This window comes from Hyperolius riggenbachi, chromosome 6, assembly GCF_040937935.1.
Source record: "Hyperolius riggenbachi isolate aHypRig1 chromosome 6, aHypRig1.pri, whole genome shotgun sequence".
NCBI lineage: Eukaryota > Metazoa > Chordata > Amphibia > Anura > Hyperoliidae > Hyperolius > Hyperolius riggenbachi.
The window spans coordinates 48,314,936-48,338,709 of NC_090651.1; the positions used below are offsets into that span (position 1 = coordinate 48,314,936).

The 23,774-nt window shown below is 44.2% G+C and overlaps 1 protein-coding gene across 6 annotated transcripts in view; it reads left to right on the forward strand.

The window, feature by feature from the left end:
* The window catches only part of NEGR1 (neuronal growth regulator 1), a 748,663-nt gene that overhangs the window by 565,892 nt on the left and 158,997 nt on the right, over positions 1–23,774 (forward strand). For all 6 annotated transcript variants that reach the window (XR_011021944.1, XR_011021943.1, XM_068239223.1 and 3 more), the window contains exons 5-6: positions 9,716–9,836; positions 22,300–22,451. Coding sequence is in view for 4 of the 6 variants with exons in the window: in XM_068239223.1 (XP_068095324.1) it covers positions 9,716–9,836; positions 22,300–22,451 (273 nt within the window). In the remaining 2 variants the exon portion in view is untranslated. The remainder of the gene's footprint in view (positions 1–9,715; positions 9,837–22,299; positions 22,452–23,774) is intronic.

Below are 23,774 nucleotides of genomic sequence, written 5' to 3' on the forward strand. Positions count from 1 at the left end.
ATGGCCCCGTATCTGGAGAGGCTACACCACCCCAAAGAAAGACAGATCGTGAGCCTCAAGCTCTTATGGAAGACAAAAGGACACAGGGAGACCGGGAGACCGATCTGGTGTATTATCACTAAAACACCAGAAGATGTGGTAAACGAGAAGTAATATACTCACAAAATTGGGTCGCTGTAACAGCAACCACTCATCCAGCATGTGAGGAAGTACCGACCTCACTCGGCCTTGTATCCAGTGGGAGGGTAGGTCGCAGCTCCTGGTAGAAAAAGTGGCCCAGTTGGGAGATTCCAAGTATGCACTCCCCTAAAGATAACCGGTAAAGGGTAGGAGGTGGGCGGAAGTTTAGCATACGCCTGGCCGCCCCATCGGCTCTCAGCAGAGTCAAGCCTTACCCATGAGCCTCTAGTGGTAACAGCGCCGGCGTTCAGCGTATACAAAACGAGGAGACCGAGCTTTAGGCTGTACTGGGACGCCAGTCACCCACCGGTCCACGTAGCACTGTGCCGGCTGAACAAAAATCCCCTAGTGAGCATCCGGAAAGGGCCCCAACACACCTCCTAGACGTGCCCGAGGATCAGGAGCTGCAGCGCAGCAGAAAGGCTACAGACTGTTGGTGAGATCCATCCAGTGACCTACTGTTATATCTGCTATTATATGATGCATACTCTTGATCTCCAGATGCTTTAGCTTTGACATATGTGGACTTCTAAGATGCAACCTTAGTGTGGTGGAAGCCAAACTGATGTTATTTCTCACCTCTATCTAAGTCTAATCATCTGCTACAACTTTGCGCAGCATAGAACTCTAGGCAGGCTGTCTGGGGGCGATTGAGTGGGCTGAGAGTGCATGTGTATGTATTTTATGGCCGGCCAGGGATGTTAAAGCGGAACTCCGCAACATCTCTTCTAGATTTTAATTGTTTGATTTTATATTCCGTTTGTTATAATAAAGCCATATTCAATTTTGATTACACTTGATACCCATTATTTCTAGTTTATTTGTAAAGGGTAGGAGGCGCCCACAGACATATAGCTATGTTCCTAACAGTGCAGGAATAATGTATAATATGATGAGACAAGATATCGGTGTCCCTACCTTAACCACCCTGGCGTTCTATTAAGATCGCCAGGGCGGCTGCGGGAGGGTTTTTTTTAAATAAAAAAAAAACTATTTCATGCCCACTAGAGGGATTTCCGGAGGCGTTCTTCCGATCGCCTCCGGCGCCCAGAATAAACAAGGAAGGCCGCAATGAGCGGCCTTCCTTGTATTGCTTACATCGTCGCCATAGCGACGAGCGGAGTGACGTCATGGACGTCAGCCGACGTCCTGACGTCAGCCGCCTCCGATCCAGCCCTTAGCGCTGGCCGGAACTTTTTGTTCCGGCTACGCTGGGCTCAGGCGGCTGGGGGGACCCTCTTTCGCCGCTGCTCGCGGCGGATCGCCGCAGAGCGGCGGCGATCAGGCAGCACACGCGGCTGGCAAAGTGCCGGCTGCGTGTGCTGCTTTTTATTTGATGAAAATCGGCCCAGCAGGGCCTGAGTGGCAGCCTCCGGCGGTGATGGACGAGCTGAGCTCGTCCATACCGCCCGGCTGGTTAAAGTAGTCAGACTCACATGCAAGGTAGTGGTAAAAAGCTTATTCATTTTTATTATTATTAGTCGATTGTGCCCTAATAATAAAATTGTAGAAGCTTTTTACCACTATCTTGCACGTGAGTCTGACTCCTTTAAGGTAGGAGCACCGATATCTTGTCTCATCATATTATACATTATTCCTGAACTGTAAAGAACATAGCTATATGTCTATGGGCGCATCCTACCCTTTCCCAGACCCTGAGCCTGTTTTGTCTGAGCGCCCACAGCCTAGAGAAAGAGAAAGTGGGACAGAGACAGACATAGAGGAGAGACTGTGCAGGCAGTGTGATCAGGGGGCCCTGGAAGATGAGGCCCACTTCCTGCTAAACTGCAGCAATCACGCATCTGTGAGGACTGCCCACTTCCTGAGACTCTCCACCCACGTATCCTAGATTTCACCTCCATAGATGAGGAGAGGAAATGCTCCAACCTCCTTGGAGAAGAGTAAACAGCAACGGTGCAACTAGGGGCCCAATATGTCACTGCCTGCCACCAACTGCAAGGAACATGATACCCCATGGACTGGATACCTTTTATACTGCCCCCTATACTTCAGATCAGATGTTTTTGTGGCTACACTTATTATGTGTAAAGATTATGATGTCCACACTTGTTTTATGACCCTTGTAAGATGCCCCTCAGGCTGTGAGGGTCACCAGGGGTAGGCAAGGGTGCGAAAATTGGGGGACCAAAAAAAAAGTCAGCCCATGATTTATAGTTATGCCCCTGGATGACACAGAGCATCCAATGCCTAGCTGGCAACCATCACAGTAGTGCCGCTACCACTGTGAACCTTCCACATTAGTTAAAATCTGATTGACCAGCAAGAGTCATAGAGTTACGGCCTAACCATAGCAACCAATCAGCTTTCATCTTTTGCTGATGTTGCTTTAATCGACCGGTTTCGCCAGCTCTTGCACTTTGCCCCATTCTTTGTCTGCTTTATTGAATAATCCGTAGCAGAGCAATTTTCCCGCAATGACTGCACATCTCCATCATAATTATACGTTTACTCTCCATAATATTATCAGGACGAAACAGCACAACCATACCATAAAATGTAAGGAATAACTCTGATCCATAACAACCCCCTAGAATCACCTGCACTTAATACGATTCATCGAGAGGCCAAATAAAAATTCCATTAAAAGTTTGTTTAATCACATTATGCGGATAATCAACAAAAGGTAAATTGGAAGCCTCCTACTATGGGCGGCCGGGTGTCGAAGTTAATAAATTCAGCTCATATTCATTACGCGCTCGCTAGTTATAATAATTTACTGTCCATTGCAGGGCTTTATAAGCATTGTAATTAAATATAAAATGCACATTAGAATTATAATGAGTAATTAGGGCGACATAACTAATATGCACAAAAGTCCCCAAGCTCATTAAAATGTTAAAAGACAAAAACCCATTCTTGCGAATTGTTTTGCATACTGTCTATAACCGTGTGACTGGCTCGCCATCCCGCCTCGTCTTCCCGCCTGCTTTGACATTTATAAATTCTATGCAGAACGTGCGCTAGGATATTAGGCCCAGTAGACCTGACGGCTGAGCCTTGATTGACATTAAGTGGGGTTTCCCGGCAGCTGCCTGTATTGTTCCGTAATGGAATCGTCTAAAAGAATAGTAGGAAAAGTCTGCTTTTAAAGCTCAACTCTGGGACTGGTCGTTTTTCTCGTCCTGCGTGCGCAGGCGGATGCAGAGCTTGCTTGTCTCGATGTAGAAAGAAGCTAATGATGGATAAATCACTTATAAATTAGTTAACCAAGTCTGCTGGGATGAGACAGGTACCAACGGCGCAGGAAATGTGGGCGCACTATGCGCCGCCATAGGCCGTAATGTGAATTACAGCTCGAATGGTGCTCAGACAGCAATTTGGGCTCCGTCAAAAGACTGAGCCCAAATTATTATAAAAACAGCGTGATTTGGCCGCCAGCAACAGCTCACAGCCGAATGATGTCTTTTCCCATGGCGTCCCTGGAGGGGGAATAGTAATTAATGCCTCCGGGACTTTTGCAGGAGCAGGGTGAGCCGTTTTTTGGCTTTGCCCTGTGTCCTCATTTTCCGACATTGTTTTTGCATGTATGCCTGCTGGGAACAGTTTCTTCAACTGTTTGGTGCAGAGTAAGGAAGAGGTTGCACATGCCAAAACTTGCATGCGTTTTTCACAATGCAAAAATGCACATAATGCGCTGGGGAAAAAACGGCCCTGCTGCTTTTTTTTTCTCATCGCAAGCAGTTCCCTATTGCCGACAGTCAGCTGTTCTGAGCTGGCTGTTGGCCAACGCTACGGATTTATCTGCGGAAAAACGCTTCTGTTTTTTTAAGGACTCAAGTGTGACCCCTGACTTAAAGAGGTACTTTAGCCCAGGATTGAATGTCATCCCAGTCTGTAGCGGATACACCCTCTCCCAATATAAATCTTTACCTTTTCTGTAATACATCATCAGGGACGTCTGTATTGCTGATTTTGTGGTGAAACCCCTCCCACAGTGTGATGTCAGAGCCATGGCCCTAAGAGTTTACTGTGTGTGTATCTCATTGTATTGTGGAAAATAATGGCTGCTTCCAACTGCCAAGCAAGCAGTATCTCTCTCTGCATATAGTACATGCAGTAAACATTGCACAGAGATCACCTGGCAGGACTAAAGATGACACCACCATGTGATAAATTTCCAAATGTAAATCAGGTTGAGGTAAGATTTTACAATGGGCAAACACTGACTAAATCTATAAATTAATATTGTAAAAAAAAAATAAGCAATTTTATTAATTATGTTATTTTCACTACAGATCCTCTTTAATCAGCATTTAGCAGCTACCACAGTGGCCTGCTATGACCCAGGTGATGGATACAGCGATTGGCAGCCAAGAGCAGCTGAGACTGCTGTATCAGCATGTAGTTTATATTTATGAGCTTTCATTACCCAGCATGCCAGCGCATCATTATTGTAATGTGACAGGTTGTGAGCCACATTCTTTCGTTATATAAGGTGATTAAAACGTTTTTTTGTTACTTTATTTTGTAGTTTTAATTTATTTTAATATAATTACTTGACCTTTGTTATCAACATTTATTTCTTTAATTCAAATAAAGGGGTTTTTACTCTTTAAGAGCTTGTCCACACTATGAGCGCTTTTCGATTTTTTAAAGTAAACCAGAGATCTAAACATGGGCAGAATCGATACTTACCCAGGGCTTCCTCCAGCCCCATAAGCACGTGTGAGTTCCTCACCATCCTCCCGCGTTCTGCCGTTCAGCCGCGATCGGCCCCGATAAGTGGCTCAGCATCGATTCTGCCTATGTTTCGATCTCTGGTACACTTTAAAAGCACTGGCGATTTTTATAGCGCTTTAAAAGCAATGTTTCTCAATGTGAGTGTTCTCACATGAGCGATGAGCCTTCTTTCCATTTGCAAACGCGGGTCCTGCACAATTTCCTGAGTGTTTGCAATTCAATAGAAGGTATAGGGAAATCGCTAAGTGCTTAAAAAAGCGATTGGAAAAACAATTTTCAGAGCGCTTTTCTTCCAAACGTAAATTACATCTATTCAGTTCCAGGTCAAAATGTTCACTTCCTGTGTGTCTGCAGGAAGAAAAGCTCAAATCGCCTAACAAAAGCGCTTAACCACTTAACGACCAGCCAACGCCAATAGGCGGCGGCTGTTCGCAGTGGTGTTTCCATGAAAACGGCCGCTCGTTCGAGCGCCCGTTCCATGTCAGTTCACGGAGGGAGTCTCCGTGAACAGCCTGCGAGCCTCCGACCGCGGCTCGCAGGCGAAATGTAAACACCCGGGGAAGAAATCCCCAGTGTTTACGTCGCATGGCGCTACTGTCACAGCAGTGCCGTAAAGGAGATCGGCGATCCCCGGCCTCTGATTGGCCGGGGATCGCAGGCATCTGATAGGCTGAAGCCTATCAGAGGCGGTACAGGACGGATCGCTGTCCTGTACTGCCCATAGAGAGAAGGAGAGGGAGAGAAGGAGAGGGAGGGGGGAATAGCGCTTTGAGGAGCCCCCCCCCCCCCCCCCGCTACACACAGATAGCCGGCGGCGATCAGACCCCCCCAGCAGGACATCCCCCTAGTGGGGAAGAAAGGGGGGGGAAGTCTGATCGCCCTGCCTGCCACACGATCTGTGCTGCGGGCTGAAGAGCCCACCCAGCACAGATCATAGAAAATCCAGCCGGTCCTTAAGTGGTTAAAAAAACACTTCTAAAAACTGGAAATTGCTCAGAAATTGCTGGGAAGAGCGCTTACAAAAGCACTCAGCGCTTGTGATTGTGCTGACGATTCCTAATGTGAACAAGGCCTTATAGTGAATCATTTTTTTAAACCACATGTGTAGGTGTTAATTTGAAGCCTAACAGAGCAATGTTAACCTTGGATTGAACTTCCTGGGGTGGGGGTGGGGGGCTGCCTGTGTGGCTGATATTGTGGTGAACCCTCCCCCCCCCCCCCCCACAGCGTGATGTCATGACCATGGTCATGACAGTTTCCTCACTGTGAACCTTGTGGCATTGTGGAGAAATAAGATCTCTTTCCAATTGTCAAAAAAGCATAATCTCCCCCTGTGCATATACAGTATATTTATTTGAAAAAAAAAACAACCCTTTAGCTAGGCTATCACATTGTTATGTTTATAAATAATGGTAATTGGTGCTATCTGGTTTTTTTTTTTTTTTCCCCTCATCTGCCAGTATTAAAGATGATTACCCACAGGCTCCTTGTGGTTCACACCATATGAGCGAGTTACACAGCGAGTAACAATCATTTCTTGATCTATCTTCTATTTTTTTAACTTCTCACTTTGCAATTGGTATTAATGTATTTTTCCCTGTACTACTATCTTTTGGAAAAGTTCTTCTTAAAATCAGGATAAAAGAAGCAAATAATGAAATCATTGTGTATTACGTCTTTTGTCATATTTATTGCAGCAGTGCTGTGAGAATTAAAAAACTTAGGGGCCCAAATATAACAATCAAAAACATGTGTTCGAATAAGTTCATGTCTTTTAAGAAAAGTGCATAGGCTTGTTTTAGATCTGTAAATAGTTGCGATTTTTGATGTATTATAGGGGAAAAAGTTGTGTGATCATAGATGCCAGTCTAAACAAATGGCATTTCAGTTTTGATTTAAACGTGTCCAGGGCTGGAGCTGTCTTGATAGGGGGTGGCTGCCGCAAGCCTGTCAGCAAGCCATACCCACCATTGCCGTATAGCACTAATCCTCTGTTCACTCCACTGGCTACCCATGAAATGGAGAATCCTTTTCACAACTGACATGCTAACATTCAAATCTCTGCACAACCTAGGCCCCGGATACCTCAAGGATCTGTTGCAAGTGTGTTACACCTTTCACAACTTCAGATCAACAGGATATAATCATTTGAATGTCCACCCCCCAGAGGGGTCAAATTATTCAAACCTTTGAAAACAGACTTCTGTCATGCTGCCCTTACTCTTTGGAACGTCTAGCCACATCCAATCATAGATAGTTCCAGCCCAGGAGGCATTTAAATCAAAACTGAAAAGCCACCTGTTCAGTCTGGCATTTATGATCCAAAAACTTTCCTCTGTAACACATTCCAAACCGCAACTATGCACTGATCTGAGACAAGCTTATGCACAGGCATTTACGGCATTCTTCAGACACATTTATAAATAGGCACATTAGCAGACACATTTGACATCAATCAACAGCTATTTAGAATTGGAATTAAAGCAGGCCTGAGGTACCATGTGACATCATGAGATAAACATAGGTATGTGTAGTACTAGCCCTACTAAAAAATTGTCTGAAGACCCTTTCTGTTCTCCAGTATAGTCGATTGTTATCTAGGCAAATGAGCTTGTCAAACAACTTGTGGAACTCAGTATTGTTGCCTGAAAAGTTGACAGAATTCACAGTACTTTTCTCTGACTGAGAATAAATTTCCGATATGGTTTTAGTGTTGGACAGTTCAAGGAGTCATTACTTCTGATTGTTTGTTTTTTAGCTCAGCAAGGCAGATTTGTCATGGCTGCTGTTTAGAATTAGTCCTTAAAGCACATCTGAAGTAAGAGGGATATATGATTATACTTTTCCAGTTGCCTGCTAATCCTCAGCCTTTAAATATTATTAGCCATAAGGTCGCCACACACCATACAATTTTTTAAATATCTGTTCAATTTAAGAATTGCAATACATTTTTCTGACTGATTGTAACATTTCAAAAATATGACCAATGTACCACACACCTATGTTTTCCCCAATTATGATAAAACTGATTGGAAACTCTGAGAAAATTGCTAGGGCGTGTATATTAATAAACTGGCAATCCAACACACACCATACAATCTTTACAAAAATTGAAGAGAAATATCTAGATCGATATAAATCGATATAAATCGAAAAAAATAGGAAATCCGATCGGATTTTTCAGTCTAATGAAAAAAAAGCTTTCGATTTTTTTCCGGGAGATACGATAGTTTTTAGCGAATTGCTGAAAAATCAGATCATTTTATTGTATTGTGTTTGGCCACCCATAGACCGTGAACAAGCATGCAGATCAAATGTTTCTGACTGGAGACTGACTGAATTAAACATATGCTTGTTTTAGACGTATGATCCAGATACTGCTGCAGCCAAAAAGATCAGTAGAACTGCCAGACAACTGGCATTGTTTAATAAATATGGCCGCATCCGCGTACATGCAAAAAGGGCGTCGGGAAAAAGGGCGTAAAAAGGGTGTAAACAATAAGCGGTAATAGCGTTTATAAAAATATTGTGTTGTAATTAATTTACAAATAATGTTTTACAAATTTAAAAAACATTAAATAATGTGTATGAAATCGCAAATTGTGAAAACGATAATCTTCCGTTTCAAAAGTGAAATGTATAACTACGTTTGTTAAAAAAAACTATATGTTTAATCATTACAATTGTATATTATTGTCAATAACCTTCATTTATCATTTCTTCATACAATAAAATCTAAAAATATTGTTTATAACGATGATAAAAATATAACTACATTTGTAATAACTGTTGTAAAACATTTGTAAGTATTACTGAAATGTTACTACAACTAATCCTAACCCTACTCTCACACAGAACCCTCCCTGTACCTATTCCTAACCCTTAGACCCCCCTGGTGGTGCCTAACCCTAAGACCCCCCTGGTGGTGGCTAACCCTAAATTTCCCCTGGTGGTGCCTAACCCTAAATCTCCCCTGGTGGTGCCTAACCCTAAATCTCCCCTGGTGGTGCCTAACCCTAAGAACCCCCCTTACTGATCGCTTTATTGTGTGGATAATAATGTTTTACAAATTGTGACTGTCAAAAATATATTGCAATTTATGTTACGTACTGATCGCTTTATTTTGTGAATAACAATGTTTTACAAACAGTAAGGAATACAATTTTAAATAATATTTTAGTTAAATACGATAAATATGTTTAGTATTTGTGTAAACGTTATTCGTCACGAGGGTATTTTGTAAACTTATATCATCACAATCGCAGTTATAAAACATTAAAAATCCCCGGGCGCCATTTGTAAACGTTAATAATCTCCGGCGCCCTTTTTTCCTGTTCGACGCCTATCAAACGATATTTATTATGGGAGTGAATGGCTGCGCCCTTTTTGTCCACTAGCTACCGGCGCCCTCTTTTCCTGCTTCCCCGCATCCATATACCTCTCAGTTCAGATTCCTTTTAAACTGAAAAAAAAATGAGACTCAGTCTTATGTTTTATTTACATTTAGTAAAACACATATACAATCATCTCACAAGGTTATTAAAACGCTAAGTTTGCTTTAATTCTAAATGTTATCAAATGTATTTGAAATCCATTTGGTATTGTTCTAATCTGGCAAATCTGACCAGAACAAACACTTTTATAAATAGATAGTAATCACACTTATTGTGGTAATGAGATGAAACATGCTCTTTGACCACGTTATCATTTTTATATTCTCTTTAGAATAGTTTGCAGCTGTCTTGCTAACACTTGCCGTTTTATTTATAAACCACATTATATTGAGCAGTGCATGCAGCCGAGTATATAATATTTATTTATTTTATCTTTCCAGTTGCACCCACAATTCTGGAATTAACGCCATCAGGAGTGTCCGTAGGAAAAACAGGATTAATCAGATGCGAAACAGCGGCCGTCCCATCTCCATCATTCGAGTGGTACAAGGGCGATAAAAAGTAGGTGGCATTGCCTTGTGCTTTTATGTTGTTGGTTTTTTTTTTTCATTAATTTTTATTAAACATTTTCAAAAATTACAATAAATGCAAGGTCAAGCATCATACAAGCTTACCGTATATACTCGCAAGCAAGCCGAATTTTTGACCCCCCAAAAGTGGGCCAAAAGTTGGGGGGTCGGCTTGCTTGCGAGTCATGTGTGGGTGGGTGGGTAGGTGCTGTCCCTCCCCGCTCCCCCTGCGGCCGCCGCTGCTGCTATTACCTCAGGCGGCGCCGCTTCCTCTATCCCCGTCCTCCTCCGGTAGTAACTCATTCACAGCAGCGCGCCCCCCGCTGCTGTGATGACGCAGGAAACCATAGAGAGCGGTTCCCATAGTAACGGCATCGCGCTACAGGAAGCCGCTCTCTATGGTTTCCTCGTCATCACAGCAGCGAGAGGCGCGCTGCTGTGAATGAGTTACTACCGGAGGAGGACGGGGATAGAGGAAGCGGCGCCGCCTGAGGTAATAGCAGCAGCGGCGGCCGCAGGGGGAGCGGGGAGGGACAGCACCTACCCACCCACCCATACTGGGGCACTATGCTAGCTATATGGGGCACTATACTAGCTATACTGGGGGCACTATACTAGCTATACTGGGGGCACTATGCTAGCTATACTGGGGGCACTATACTAGCTATACTGGGGGCACTATACTAGCTATAATGGGGCACTATACTAGCTATACTGGGCACTATACTAGCTAAACTGGGGCACTTCACTAGCTATACTGAGCACTATACTAGCTATACTGAGCACTATACTGAGCACTATACTAGCTATACTGGGGCATTTTACTAGCTATACTGAGCACTACCTACCTATACTGAGCACTATACTAGCTATACTGAGCACTATACTAGCTATACTGTGGCATTTTACTAGCTATACTGAGCACTACCTACCTATACTGAGCACTATACTAGCTAAACTGGGGCACTTCACTAGCTATAATGAGCACTATACTAGCTATACTGAGCACTATACTAGCTATAATGAGCACTATACTAGCTATACTGGGGCATTTTACTTGCTATACTGAGCACTACCTACCTATACTGGGCACTATACTAGCTATACTGGGACATACTGGGGGGATCACGCGGCCAGCGTTTCCTACCCCCGGCTTACATGAGGGTCAATCATTTTTTCCTGTTTTTTGGGGTAAAAGTGGGGGGGTCGGCTTACATGCGGGTCGGCTTGCTTGCGAGTATATACGGTAATTCAACCCTTGGTGAATAGGGTTGTCTTGGTACATAAGTCAAAGCGTCTATGGGCACTTACAAGGTACCTTTAGATATAAAGGCCTATAGTAGAGTATATAAATTATAACACAAACATAAGTCAAACATAAGTCAAAACAAGATGTGTAACCAGTGTCCAAATTAAAAAGATTAAACCAATTGTCAAAAGCAGTGACTTTGGTTTGATTAAGCTTCTCTATGGTCCTTTCAAGAGAACCTACTAGAGAGAGAAGCTGTTAGGATAGGGCTCGTCAAGCAGTGGGAGGTGGGGGTAGAACAGGGGAAAGTTTTTAGGGGGGTGGACTATTCTGGTATACTCCGCGTGAAGTCTTATATATAGTCTGCTTGCGATTCTTAATTGTTTTCATGTTAAGTGGAGTTATTCGGCAAACTGAAGCGGGATATTATCTGTTGCCAGTTTATTTTGTGAGGAGGAGGGTTTTTCATGGCCTGGCGGGTAGGGGTAAGTCTTTCCTCCATGTATAGATTATAGCATGCAGTGTAAATTAGTTGCGTTATGGAAGGGGGTTCCTTATTTTTCCAATTAGCTAGAATTAATTGGCGAGCTGCACATATGATATGAATTACATTCTTTCTAAGGGGGGGGGGGGGATTAAATGACTATCAATTAAGAAGAGGGCCATTTGGGGGGAGAGAACAAAATGCGTGTCTAGTATGTTGGAAATAGATAGAATTCTTTAATAATTGGACACTCCCATAGGATATGTGTTAAAGATCCTGTTGAATTGCAATCTCTCCAGCATAGGTGTGAGTGAAGACTCAAGAATTGGGCCTGGGTTTTGGGAGGGAGATTCCATTTTTGGAAATGTTTTCTTGTTTTTTCAGCATGGGTGATACATCTAGAGTTCTTTTTTGCTTTTATGTTGTTTTATCTTCATATAAAGTATACTGAGGTATTAATTATTAACTACTTTAAGACCGAGCTGATTGAAATCTACGCCCTGTTTTGGTGGTTGCCTGGCTGGCAGGGTGTAGATTTCAATCAGCCGCCACTGCGCACATCCGCCGTTTCCGTCACTCTTGCCACAGCTCACTTGTTCTGCCTGTCTCTATGATGGCAGAGTTCCTGTGAGCCGGTCAGGAACCGCTTTCATTGGCTCCTGACCCTGTCTTTCAAGGTAAGCAGCTCCCATTGGCCAGGGTCCGTCATAGAGATGGCAGAGTGGGTAGCCCAGGATCCCGACGTGCAGCGATGATAGCGATTGCGGCGGTTATGTGCGGCGATTCGTCGTCGGGATTCCGCTGTTTCTGCACCAGCGGTCTCTGGTCCTTAAAGTGAACCTTAAGCCTAAAAAAGAAATGAGTTTTACTCACCTGGGGCTTCCCTCAGCCCCCTGCAGCTCATCGGTGCCCTCGCCGTGTCCCTCCGATCCTCCTGTCCCCGCCAGCGGTTACTTCCGGTTTCGCCATCACCGGCCATCAGGCTGGGAACGCGAGTGATTCTTCGCGTTCCCAGCCACAATATCTCCCCCTATGCTGCTATTGCGGCAAGGAAGGCCGCAATAGCAGCATAGGGGGCGATATTGTGGCTGCGAATGCGAAGAATCACTCGGGTTTTTTTTAGGCTTAAGTGTCACTTTAAGGGGGCAGAGTCTGCTGGTACTTAAAGGGACACTTAAGTCAAACAAAAAAAATGAGTTTTACTCACCTGGGGCTTCCAATAGCCCCCTGCAGCTGTCCGGTGCCCTCGCCGTCTCCCTCCGATCCTCCTGGCCCCGCCGGCAGCCACTTCCTGTTTCGGTGACAGGAGCTGACAGGCTGGGGACGCGAGTGATTCTTTGCGTTCCTGGTCACAATAGCGCCATCTATGCTGCTATAGCATATATCATATACCATATAGCAGCATAGAGGGTGCTAATGTGTCTGGGAACGCGAAGAATCACTCACGTCCCCAGCCTGTCAGCTCCTGTCACCGAAACAGGAAGTGGCTGCCGGTGGGGCCAGGAGGATCGGAGGGAGACGGCGAGGGCACTGGACAGCTGCAGGGGGCTATTGGAAGCCCCAGGTGAGTAAAACTCATTTTTTTTGTTTGACTTAAGTGTCCCTTTAAGCGGTTAAACCAAGCCTAGCTGGCAGCTTAGCTAGAGACATGGGCCCATATGCAATTTCCTTTTTTCTCCTAAGTTTTATCCTAGGTGAAAGGTTTTGTGTATTTTCTTGCTTGCTGGAGATATAAAGTGTACCCGTGGCGATGTGTGACATGACGAGATAAACATGTGTATGTACAGTGCAAAACATATTAACAACACGACTGTTTTACTTGTTTTATTTTGTTGCCTGAAAGAGTTAATTTTTAAGCATAGACGTGAAAGCCTCTACCTTGTCAGTACCTTGTCGGGAATACAGTAAATATCACTAATACGCAAATTACAGCCATCAAAGTTTTCCTGGCATAATACAACTTCTGAGAGCAGAGGGAGAAAAAAAAAGTTCAATAGTTCATGTATTTTCATTTAGGGAGATAACAAAACATCTACTTTGTAAATGTTTAAATATAAAATAAAACCACGGAACATCTAAAAAAAAAGTCATTTTGGGGAGTAGGAGGGTAAATACAGTTGTTTATCTCCTCAGTTTATTTTCACGTTGGGTTCCCTTTAACCTCACTGGTGGTAAGCGGCTAGCCACCGGGAGCTCAATTCAGAGTATAGCGTGCAGAGTGCGTTTTTACTCACCTCCCGGGGGATCCAGTCGTCGATAGCCATTCTCCTTCCTGTCCTCCGAGGCTCTGAATCACTCTGGTGAGATCGCCGTCAGTGATCTCACTACAGAGTTACAGCGCCATCCAGAGGACGGAGGGAAAATTGCGGTGCTAAGCCACCAGCAAGCAAGAAAATATTCAGTTTTATAAAATTTTGACAGTCCTTTGTCACCTACATTTTGGTACTTTATCATTTGCAGAGTGCTGTTAGTGTCGTTAGGTAGGTAGTTTGTGGGGGGGAGGGGTTAAGGGTTAGGCTTTATGAAGGTAGTGGTGGGGGGTTAAGGGTTAGGCATTGGGTGGGAGGGTTCTGTGTAGGAGTAGGGTTAGGTTTAGCTGTAGTAAAATATTGGTATTTAATACTAATACTTAACACTTTATAGTAAAATATCAGTATGTAATATGAATATTTTACTAGCGACATTGCTGGACGCTCAAATTTCCATGCGCCTTTATCGGATAGACGCACCAGAGACAACACTGCCACCAACAGGCAGAAAGCGCCAGGGCGTGGTTTCTAACAGAATGTGTAAGTGTATCACCATTTTATTATTAGCTGATCAATTTTGGCAGTTCAGGCAAGGAAATGTGCTAAACTTGGGTTCTCCCAGAAATGAGCTTGAATCAGGTTTTTGTAATTTATGTCCAGTGTTGCAAAACAATCCCATAGGCTGTGTTTCCATAAGGATCCATAAGCTTCTAGCATAATTGTCAATCATTACATGGGAAATGGTGCGAAAATCGGCAGCAAGCTTTTTTTCAGAAGAGAATGGACTACAAAAAACGCATTCAATGGAAACTATTCCATCAAAATTGCATTGCTTTCAGTAGTAAATGGAATTTTCGCAATGCAAATTTGCACTCAGTGGAAATGCTTCTGGCTTTCAAGGATGGCTATTGAACAGTTTTAACACCCTAGGAACGACCTTGGTTAAATACCAGTGTTCCAGTGCCCAAATGAAAACTATTTCTGATTGATTCCCAAAAGACGAAATAAAAAGTAAATCTTTCTGAAACATATTTCTGACAGCTTCTTTATCCTTTCTTATGGCATAACGATCCATGCCGCCTACTGACTCAGCTAGAGAGAGGCGCTGTTCAATGTCATAACCCTTAGCAACAAAATCTGAAATCAATAGCTGAGCTTGTACTTGATAGAGCTCATCAGATGCAGTAATCCGCCTGGCCCATATAAATTGGCCTTTAGGTAAATCATTGATCATAGCTGAGAGATGGCAGCTCTGAATGTTCATGAAACCGTTCTTGTCATTGGGCTTGAGATTATAAATTGTTAACAAATTTAGCATCCATTTCCAATATTTCTACTAGACTGTAAGCAGTCCTTCGATGATTTTAGACTAAACTTCAAAGTGGTGTCTACCTGGTTACCCTGCACCTATTCTAAGTTTCCCAAACTACCCAACTTAAAGGGACCCTAAGCAGCGCTTGAAAATGAAAATCTGCACCTACCTGGGGCTTCCTCCAGCCCCCCATAGCCTACGAGTTCCCTCTGCATCCTCTGGGTTTCACTGGCGCCTATGTTAGTTGCGCGACTTTGGCTAAAGTTGTGCTCAACTTCGCATTATCGGCTCGATCACATGCCTGTCTCCGTAAGCCTCCATTGCATGCGCGGTTCTCAATATACTGAACAGCGCATGCACAGGAGGCTTATGGCGACAGGCATGTGATCGAGCCAGGTGCGCGGACGGGCCTTGCATGTGAAGTTGCGCACAGCTTCGGCCAAAGTTGCCGGGCTAACAAAGTCGCCATCGGGATTAAAGAGGGGGGCCAGAGGACGCAGAGGGACCTCACAGGCTACGGGGGGCTGGAAGAAGCCCAAGGTAAGTGCAGATTTTCATTTTCATGCGCTGCTCAGGGTCCCTTTAAAGAGACTCTGTAACAAAATTTTCATCCTTATTTCTACTATCCTATAAACTCCTATACCTGTTCTAATGTGGTCTGGCTTACTGAAGCCTTTCCTACTTGCACAGTGGCTGTGTTATCTCTGTTATATGAGCTAATCTTCTCTCCTCTGTCGGGCTCAGGCAGTCTGGATGAAATGTGCTGTGCTGCTTGTGATAGGATAGAAGCTATACACACCCTCTCCAGGTCCCCTGCAAGCTCTGTGTGACTCACGCACTCGGCTTACTTGAGCCTATCACAAGCTTTTATCAGCCATGTCTTTTGTTTGTAAACACTGCCTAAAACTTGAAATTACCAGCCAGGATTGCAGCAGGGAGTGGCAGAAACAGCACAGAGGGGCCCAGGAGAACATAATGAATAGAATGGTATGCTTTTTATTGTAAGAATTTTAGAGTACAGATTCTCTTTAAAGGACAACTATCACAAAAATATTAAAAATAGCTACATATAAATAAACATTTATTCCAGAGTAAAATTAACTATGTTTTAATTTTTCCTATGTCACTGTCATTTACAGTAGGTAGTGAAAATCTGACAGATCTGTTAGGTCTTGGACTATTCCATTTCCTCTGGGGGATTCTCTGGGTTTTCTTTATTTATGAAAGCACTTACTGAAGTGCGGTTCCTCAGTCCAACTGTCAAAATAGTGTGTCATTGAGTGGGGAAGCTGGCTGATACAGTATCTTTGCATAGATCCTTTCCAGGAAGGGCTTTTGTAAAGAATAAAGGTAATACTGAGAATCCCCAATGAGGAGATGGACTAGTCCAAAATCTGTCAGCTTTTTACTACCTACAGTGACAGCAACATAGGAAAAAGGTAATTCATAGAGCATATTACTCTGGGAGAAATGTTTATTTTATATGTATGTATTTTACATTTGCTACATTTTTCATGATAGTGGTTTTCTTTTAAGTAAATCATTAATATAGCTTGTGAATTCAAGTAAATAAGAATTCCACAAAATACATGCATTTTAACCACTTGAGGACCCACCCTTTACCCCCCCTTAAGGACCAGCGCTGTTTTAGGTGATCTGTGCTGGGTGGGCTCTGCAGCCCCCAGCACAGATCAAAGGGCACTCAGAGCGATCAGATCGCCCCCCTTTTTTCCCCACTAGGGGGATGATGTGCAGGGGGGGTCTGATCGCTCCTCCTGGCTGGCATTTTGCGGGGGGGGGGCACCTCAAAGCCCCCCTCCGCGGCGAAATCCTCCCCCTCCCTCTCCTACCTGCCACCCCCGGGAGATCTGGGCTGCACAGGACGCTATCCGTCCTGTGCAGCCAGTGACAGGACGTCCCCTGTCACATGGAGGCGATCCCCGGCCGCTGATTGGCCGGGGATCGCCGATCTGCCTTACGGCGCTGCTGCGCAGCAGCGCCGTACAAATGTAAACAAAGCGGATTATTTCCGCTTGTGTTTACATTTAGCCTGCGAGCCGCCATCGGTGGCCCACAGGCTATTCACGGAGCCCCCCGCCGTGAATTGACAGGAAGCAGCCGCTCGTACGAGCGGCTGCTTCCTGATTAATTAGGCTGCAGCTGGCGACGCAATACTGCGTCGCTGGTCCTGCAGCTGCCACTTTGCCGACGCACGGTATAAGCGTGCGGTCGGCAAGTGGTTAAAAAACGATCATCTCTAAACTAGAAAGACTGTGAGCACAGGGGGCTCCCTTGGGTACACCGCTAATTTGCATAAAGTAAACATCCCCAAATCTAAAGCAATTATGCCATAAATAAAATTCAAGAATAGACATTATAAATTCTCTTTGCTCTGCATGCAGTTAAATTTCAATCCTGACTCCAAACATATCTACATTGGAAAATATTTGTGTGCAAGACACTCTAAGTTATTATTAATATAAGCAACATTTCTTTTTGAATGTCTCAAAAATCGGTTGGCATCTCTTAAAGAGACATTGAAGTCTCTTAAAAATCATCTTTTTATTATAAAATCCTGTGTAATATGATAGCCCTACCTAAAATGCTGCATACCCGCCCCTGAAATCTATCTAAATCCCCCCTAACTCTTCCTCCCTCTCCCCGCAAAATTCGACTTCCTTGTACGTGGATTTTGCTGCCCTCTACTCTTCCGTGTGAGGCAGAGCTATGAGCCGCAGCTCTGCCTCCATGCCCCGTCTATCAGCGGCGGATCAGTGAAGTAAGACTGAGAGGGGCGAGGGAGAGGCGGCGATCCAGGCTGATAGATGCACTAAGAGGCAGAGCTGCGGCTCATAGCTCTGCCTCTCACGGAAGTCCCCCTCCCCCCCCTTCCGGGAGTTTGGGGGGATTTAGATAGATTACAGTGGCGGGGATGCGGCGGTTTAGGTAGGGCTAACATATTACACAAGATTTTATAATAAAAAGATGATTTTTAAGAGACTTCAGAGTCTCTTTAAGCCTTGCTACTTGAACTTGAAAATATTGAAATTCCATAGTGGCTAAAGATTTCACTCCTCTGGAAAGAGTGACTTCTGTCTTTCTGCAGATTTGTCCTTCTGAAAGCGAATTTTAAAAACGATAAAATAAATTTAACTGAAAGTCAAAACGATTTGTAAACGATATTTGCTGCAAACCTTATTCTGTACAGGAATAGTTTTCACGGTCCTGGTAATCGCTTTTTATTGGGTGCCCTAATTTCTTCTCTGGCGCCCGAAAGCTGATATGTTGCATTGCAGCCTATGGTGCGCCCTTTTTGTCCATTAGCCATATGCGCCCTTTTTTCCTGTTTCCTGGTGCATGATTACTAATTCCCTGGTACTATTTTCAGATAGTTTGTATTCACAGGATAGCAGATTTGTCAACCAATTTATATCTCAAGCCCAATGACAAGAGCGGGTTTCTTTTTTTGACTACTAGTAGAGATCACCTACCAACTCTGATCAAAGAAAAACCTAAAATCCAGTTTATAAGGGCCAGGCGAATTACTTCCTCTGATAAACTCTATGAGGAACAAGGTGAACTATTGATTTCAGATTTTGTTGCTAAGGGTCAAGACACTAAACATCACAAACCTGAACCTGAGTCAACAGGCAGCATGGTCCGTTACACTGAGACAGGATAAAGAAGCGCTTGAGAAAGATTTACTCTTTATTTCTACATTTTTGAATCAATCAGAGATAGCTCAGTTTTGAACAAGTGGCCTTTGGTGAAAGTTGATCCCTAGCTATCAAAAGGTGCCAGTTGAACAATGGGAGGAAGTGGTGGACCTACCTCCCCACTGAAGACACAAATTGTCTGATTCAGTATGCCTAACCTTAAACAACCCTCCGCCCACCCCCCAGTGCCTAACCTTAAACAACCCTTCCACCCACTCCCGCTGCCTAACCTTAACCACTCCCTCCTGGTGTCTAACCTTAACCAAAAGTACACCCATCACGGTTCCGTACATTAACCCCCCCAGCTGCTTAAACGTAACCACTCCCATGCCTAACCATGTTCCACCCCCTCCGGTGCCAAAATTTAATTCCTCCATAGTGACCATACTTAACCCTCTAAGGAATCCTGCTTACTCTTTACAAAACCACCCCACTGCTGACTAACTCTAATCCCAATAGTTTCACTCCAAGCCGCAATTAGCAGCAATGAACTATAATTATGGAGCTTGAGAAATAGCGGGCACCAACTTATCAGGCGCCATAATTAACATTTATTGCTGCTAATTGCAGCTTCTACTATTACCATTTTTACCGGCGCGCCTCCTGCACCATTTTTTGATACCCTTCAAATATAGTGTAGCCAGTGGCGTAGCAATAGGGGGTGCAGAGGTAGCCACTGCACCGGGCCCCTGAACCAGTGGGGCCCAGTAAGAGCCGCCCCTTCAACCACTTTATCAGCTTTTTATTGATGCTAAGCTGGTAATGATCACCTCTGTAAATCTCCATTGATAGACTGTTGACCACCTATATGTAGACTGCCCCAGCCTATATGTATCTGCAGCTGTCCTTGGCAGGTTGTGGTGCTCCATATCAGTCATCATTACTTATAGAGGGCTTGAGTGGGCCTAATGCAAGGCTGGATTTATACCTTTTCTGCCCCTAGGCCAAATGTGTTGTGACTTCCCTTCTTGGTACAGCAGCGCCCCTCCCATTCCATGTGCAACCCTCTTTATCCATGTACTGAAGCCCCTTTCTTCCTTGAACAGCTTGCATGGCCATTCGCTTCCATTTTTCTTGTGTTGCTCCCCATTTGAAGCCTCCTCTTTCATATGTATCCGCCTCTTTTTCATTTTCAGGTGTACCCTTGGGCTGCAGCCGCTCAAGGCCCGAGCCATTGTGACCTTTCCAGAATTCTGGCCCAATGTAAAACCCGCCTCTGGGGTACAGAGCTCTTAAGCTACGCTACTGAGCCTAGCTGTAACAGTGTGATCCTATATAAAAGTGTTTACCTAGTCCTGTGTACATGTTACTGTCAGGTTCATGTCAGCCTACAATGATTTCCTTCTAAAATGCATAAAAAAAATCACCCTAATCACCCTTAGTAACTGGTAAGAATCCGCTCATCTTGATTAATTGGAAGCCTGAGCTCAGTTTAAAATAATGACATAAAACCACTCAAACATAGAAACCGGGCTTGATTCATTGCTATCACGCCATCGTATTTAACAGCGAGGAAGGCCTAAGGTTACGACATACAGTCTGACTTTGTGAAGAGATCTGAAACCCCTAGAGTGAAACAAAGGTTTATTACTCATTAGTGTCCTCTTTTCGGTAAAGTGCTGATTTAATATACTGTATAGAGTGTTATATAATATAAACCCTGTCAGCAGTTGGCTCTGTGCTGGGACGCGGATGACCCTGCTGCAATCCTCACTCTGAACAGTATCCTCAAAATTCAATGTGTCAATTCAAAAGGATAATTCAGGGACATATTTTTGGCATCGGCAACACAGGCGATTGCCTGGGGCGCCTCCTGCTGGCAAGGGCACCATATTACTTTGTCTAGCAGATTATTCTTTATTGAAATCTTATGCATGGCTGCTGGTTGTATATATATATATATATATATATATATATATATATATATATATATATATATATATATATATATATATATATATAAGAAATGAGAGGCAGTGATACATAGCAATCCCTTTAATTGTATCAGACCTAAATAGGCAACCCTGATAAGACGTAAGGTGGCCACACATGGTACAATAAAATGATCCGATTTTACAGCAATTCGATAAATATGATTGGAGAAAATCGAAAGCTTTTTTTTTTTTTTTCATTCGACTGAAAAATCTGATTGGATTTCCCCTTTTTATTTATTTTTTATTTATCAATCCGGAATGCTTGAAATTGTTCACCAATTTTTCTAAAGATTGTATGGTGTGTGTTATATTGTCAATGTATTAATATACACACCCTAGCAATTTTCTCCGAGTTTCCAATCATTTTTATCATAATTGGGTAAAAATTGAACACAGGTGTGTGGTACATTGGTCATATTTTTGAAATGTTACAATCAATCAGAAAAATGGATTTCAGTTCTTAAATTGAACAGATATTTAAAAAATTGTATGGTGTGTGGCCACCTTAAAGGTGTCCATACATCAGAAGACGTATGGGTAGATCGACCAAGAGACAGATCTCCGTCTGATCGAATCTGATCAGAGAGAGGTTTGTTATCTGCCCATACACTGCAGGCTGATTCCCAATACATTTCAGCATGAAATGTTTCCGAAATTGGCCTCGTGACACCGCATCCGCCGCCTCGCCATCCCCGGCAGCTGTCCCCACCTAATGTAAAATATACACACCCCCCTCCGGTGCCCAGTGCAGTTTACTTTACCTGTCGATGTCTGCCGCCAGCTCCTCCCTCCATCCTCCAGCCACATACACGCACCCCACATGGTTGCTGCTGTAATGTGGGCACATGTGTGACATCACACATGAGCCCACATATGTGCCAGCCACCACGTGGAGCGCGTGTATGTGGACGGGGGCCAAAACGCAGAGCCATCAACAGACACCAACAGGTAAAGTATACTGAAAGGGGGGGGGGCACATTTTACTGAAAGGGGGGCACATTTTATTAGGATTAGGAGCGACAGCACCGGGGATTCCGTCGCGCGTGTCCCTCGTTCCGATAACGCTTGTCGTTACCGCGGATCACTCGATCGAGCTTGCGATCAGTTTCAGACCAAAATGGGTGGCGTTCTTGATCGGGCATGCTCTTGACGACGTCTTCTGGGTCTCCGCTGAAAAACATTATGAGCGTTTTACTTTTGAGAAATATGCAGCAAGTAGCGCATTTTGAATAATGTACATTGTAAAATTACAAATGGAGGATTGAGGAGTAGACTACACAGGAGGTAAGTATGACGTGTATAGCTATTTTGACTTTTTATTTTCAGTTCAGGTTCTCTTTAAAAGATGGGAATAAAGTCTACAGTCAATTTGGAGCTGTGAATGTGCTGCCTCATCTCCTCGCTACTAACTTGCCCTTTCCTACCAGCCAGCTGAGGTTTACATTCACAGCACAAGAGGGGCTCCCCGCTCCAAACAATCTAAAATAATTGCTTTCCTTTGTCTTTATCAGACTCACGAATGGACAGAAAGGCATCCTCATAAAGAACTACAGCACCAGATCGATCCTCCACGTGGCCAATGTAACAGAAGAACATTTCGGCAACTATACCTGCGTAGCATTAAACAAACTGGGTATCAGCAACGCCAGCCTACCGCTGAACCGTAAGTATTGAGCCGCTTCTTCTACTGTTCACCTTGTTACTGTGGTCTATGGCGTGATGGCTGGCTCCTGCTTAGCTATGAATGTGCTTTGTGCAGCGTGGGGGGGGGGGGGGCTCTCTCTCTCTGGGAATTGTGGGAGATAAGAGACCTTATGACAGCAAAGAAAATACAACATCCTCTGAGAATTTCTCTCACCATCCTGGCTGACATCTGCCTGTGACACCCAAGCTGTGAAGATGCCATTTCTGGAGTGACCGTGCTGCTTACACTGACAGAATCCATTGAAAACTTGCAATCATGCTTCTTCTAAGATAAATAATATATTATTTCTCTTCTCCTTTTTACAGGTGAAGCTTTACAAATAATAGCAGAATTCAATGTTTGGAAATCTTATTAATGTGGAACTAAACTCAGACCTTCCTCTCTGACCTTAGAGAATAAGTGAGGCGACAAAATAAATGATCCTTACTTCCCTTAGGCTACTTCCAGCGAAAACGGCTATTTAGCCGCAAGATGAAATGGACGCGCAGGCTCATCCCATTGTAGCTTGGTTACCGTTATGATTAACCTTCCAAATCGGCGCCGTGCCTGAATTTATCGGTTTTTATAACGGCTATGATTCGGCAAAGTCAGTTTTGTACATTTCCAAGCCGAAAGATGAAATTAATGTTCTTTTTGGGGGCAGGAGGGGTCGCAGCATAAGAGGAGAGCTGTGGCCGCAGATCGGTGGGGAGGGGGGAAAATCCCCCCCCCCCCTTCACCTCGGGCTCTCCTCTTAGCGCTCCCCTCCTGCAATCATTGGTGGTGCTCGTGGCAGCCGCGGCGGTGGCGGCAGGCAAGCTGAGCACATACTTCCTTCTGGCCTCCGATCACTAAGAGCTTCATAGAACTTCCTGTTTACACAGGAAGTTCCATAAAGCACTTAGTGATAGGAGACCTCCGGCCAGAAGGAGGTATGTGCTCAGCTTGCCTGCCGCGGCTGCCACGAGCACCACCAATGATTGATTGCAGGAGGGGAGCACTCAGAGGAGAGCCCGAGGTGAGGGAGGGGGGGGGATTTCCCCCCTCCCCACTGATCTGCGGTCACAGCTCTCCTCTTATGCTGCGACCCCTCCTGCCCCCAAAAAGTTCCCGAGCGGGCATTGAACGTTGCGGTTAGACATGAGCTTTGCGGCAACACACGCGTCCATTTATAACTGCGGCCAGTATTCTCGTACCGTACTTCCAGGCATACATTTAAAAAAGTCGAATAAGTAGAATAATAATAGATATTTTGCAACCTGATTCATATTGTGAAATATCGGCAATGTTTGTTGATATTTC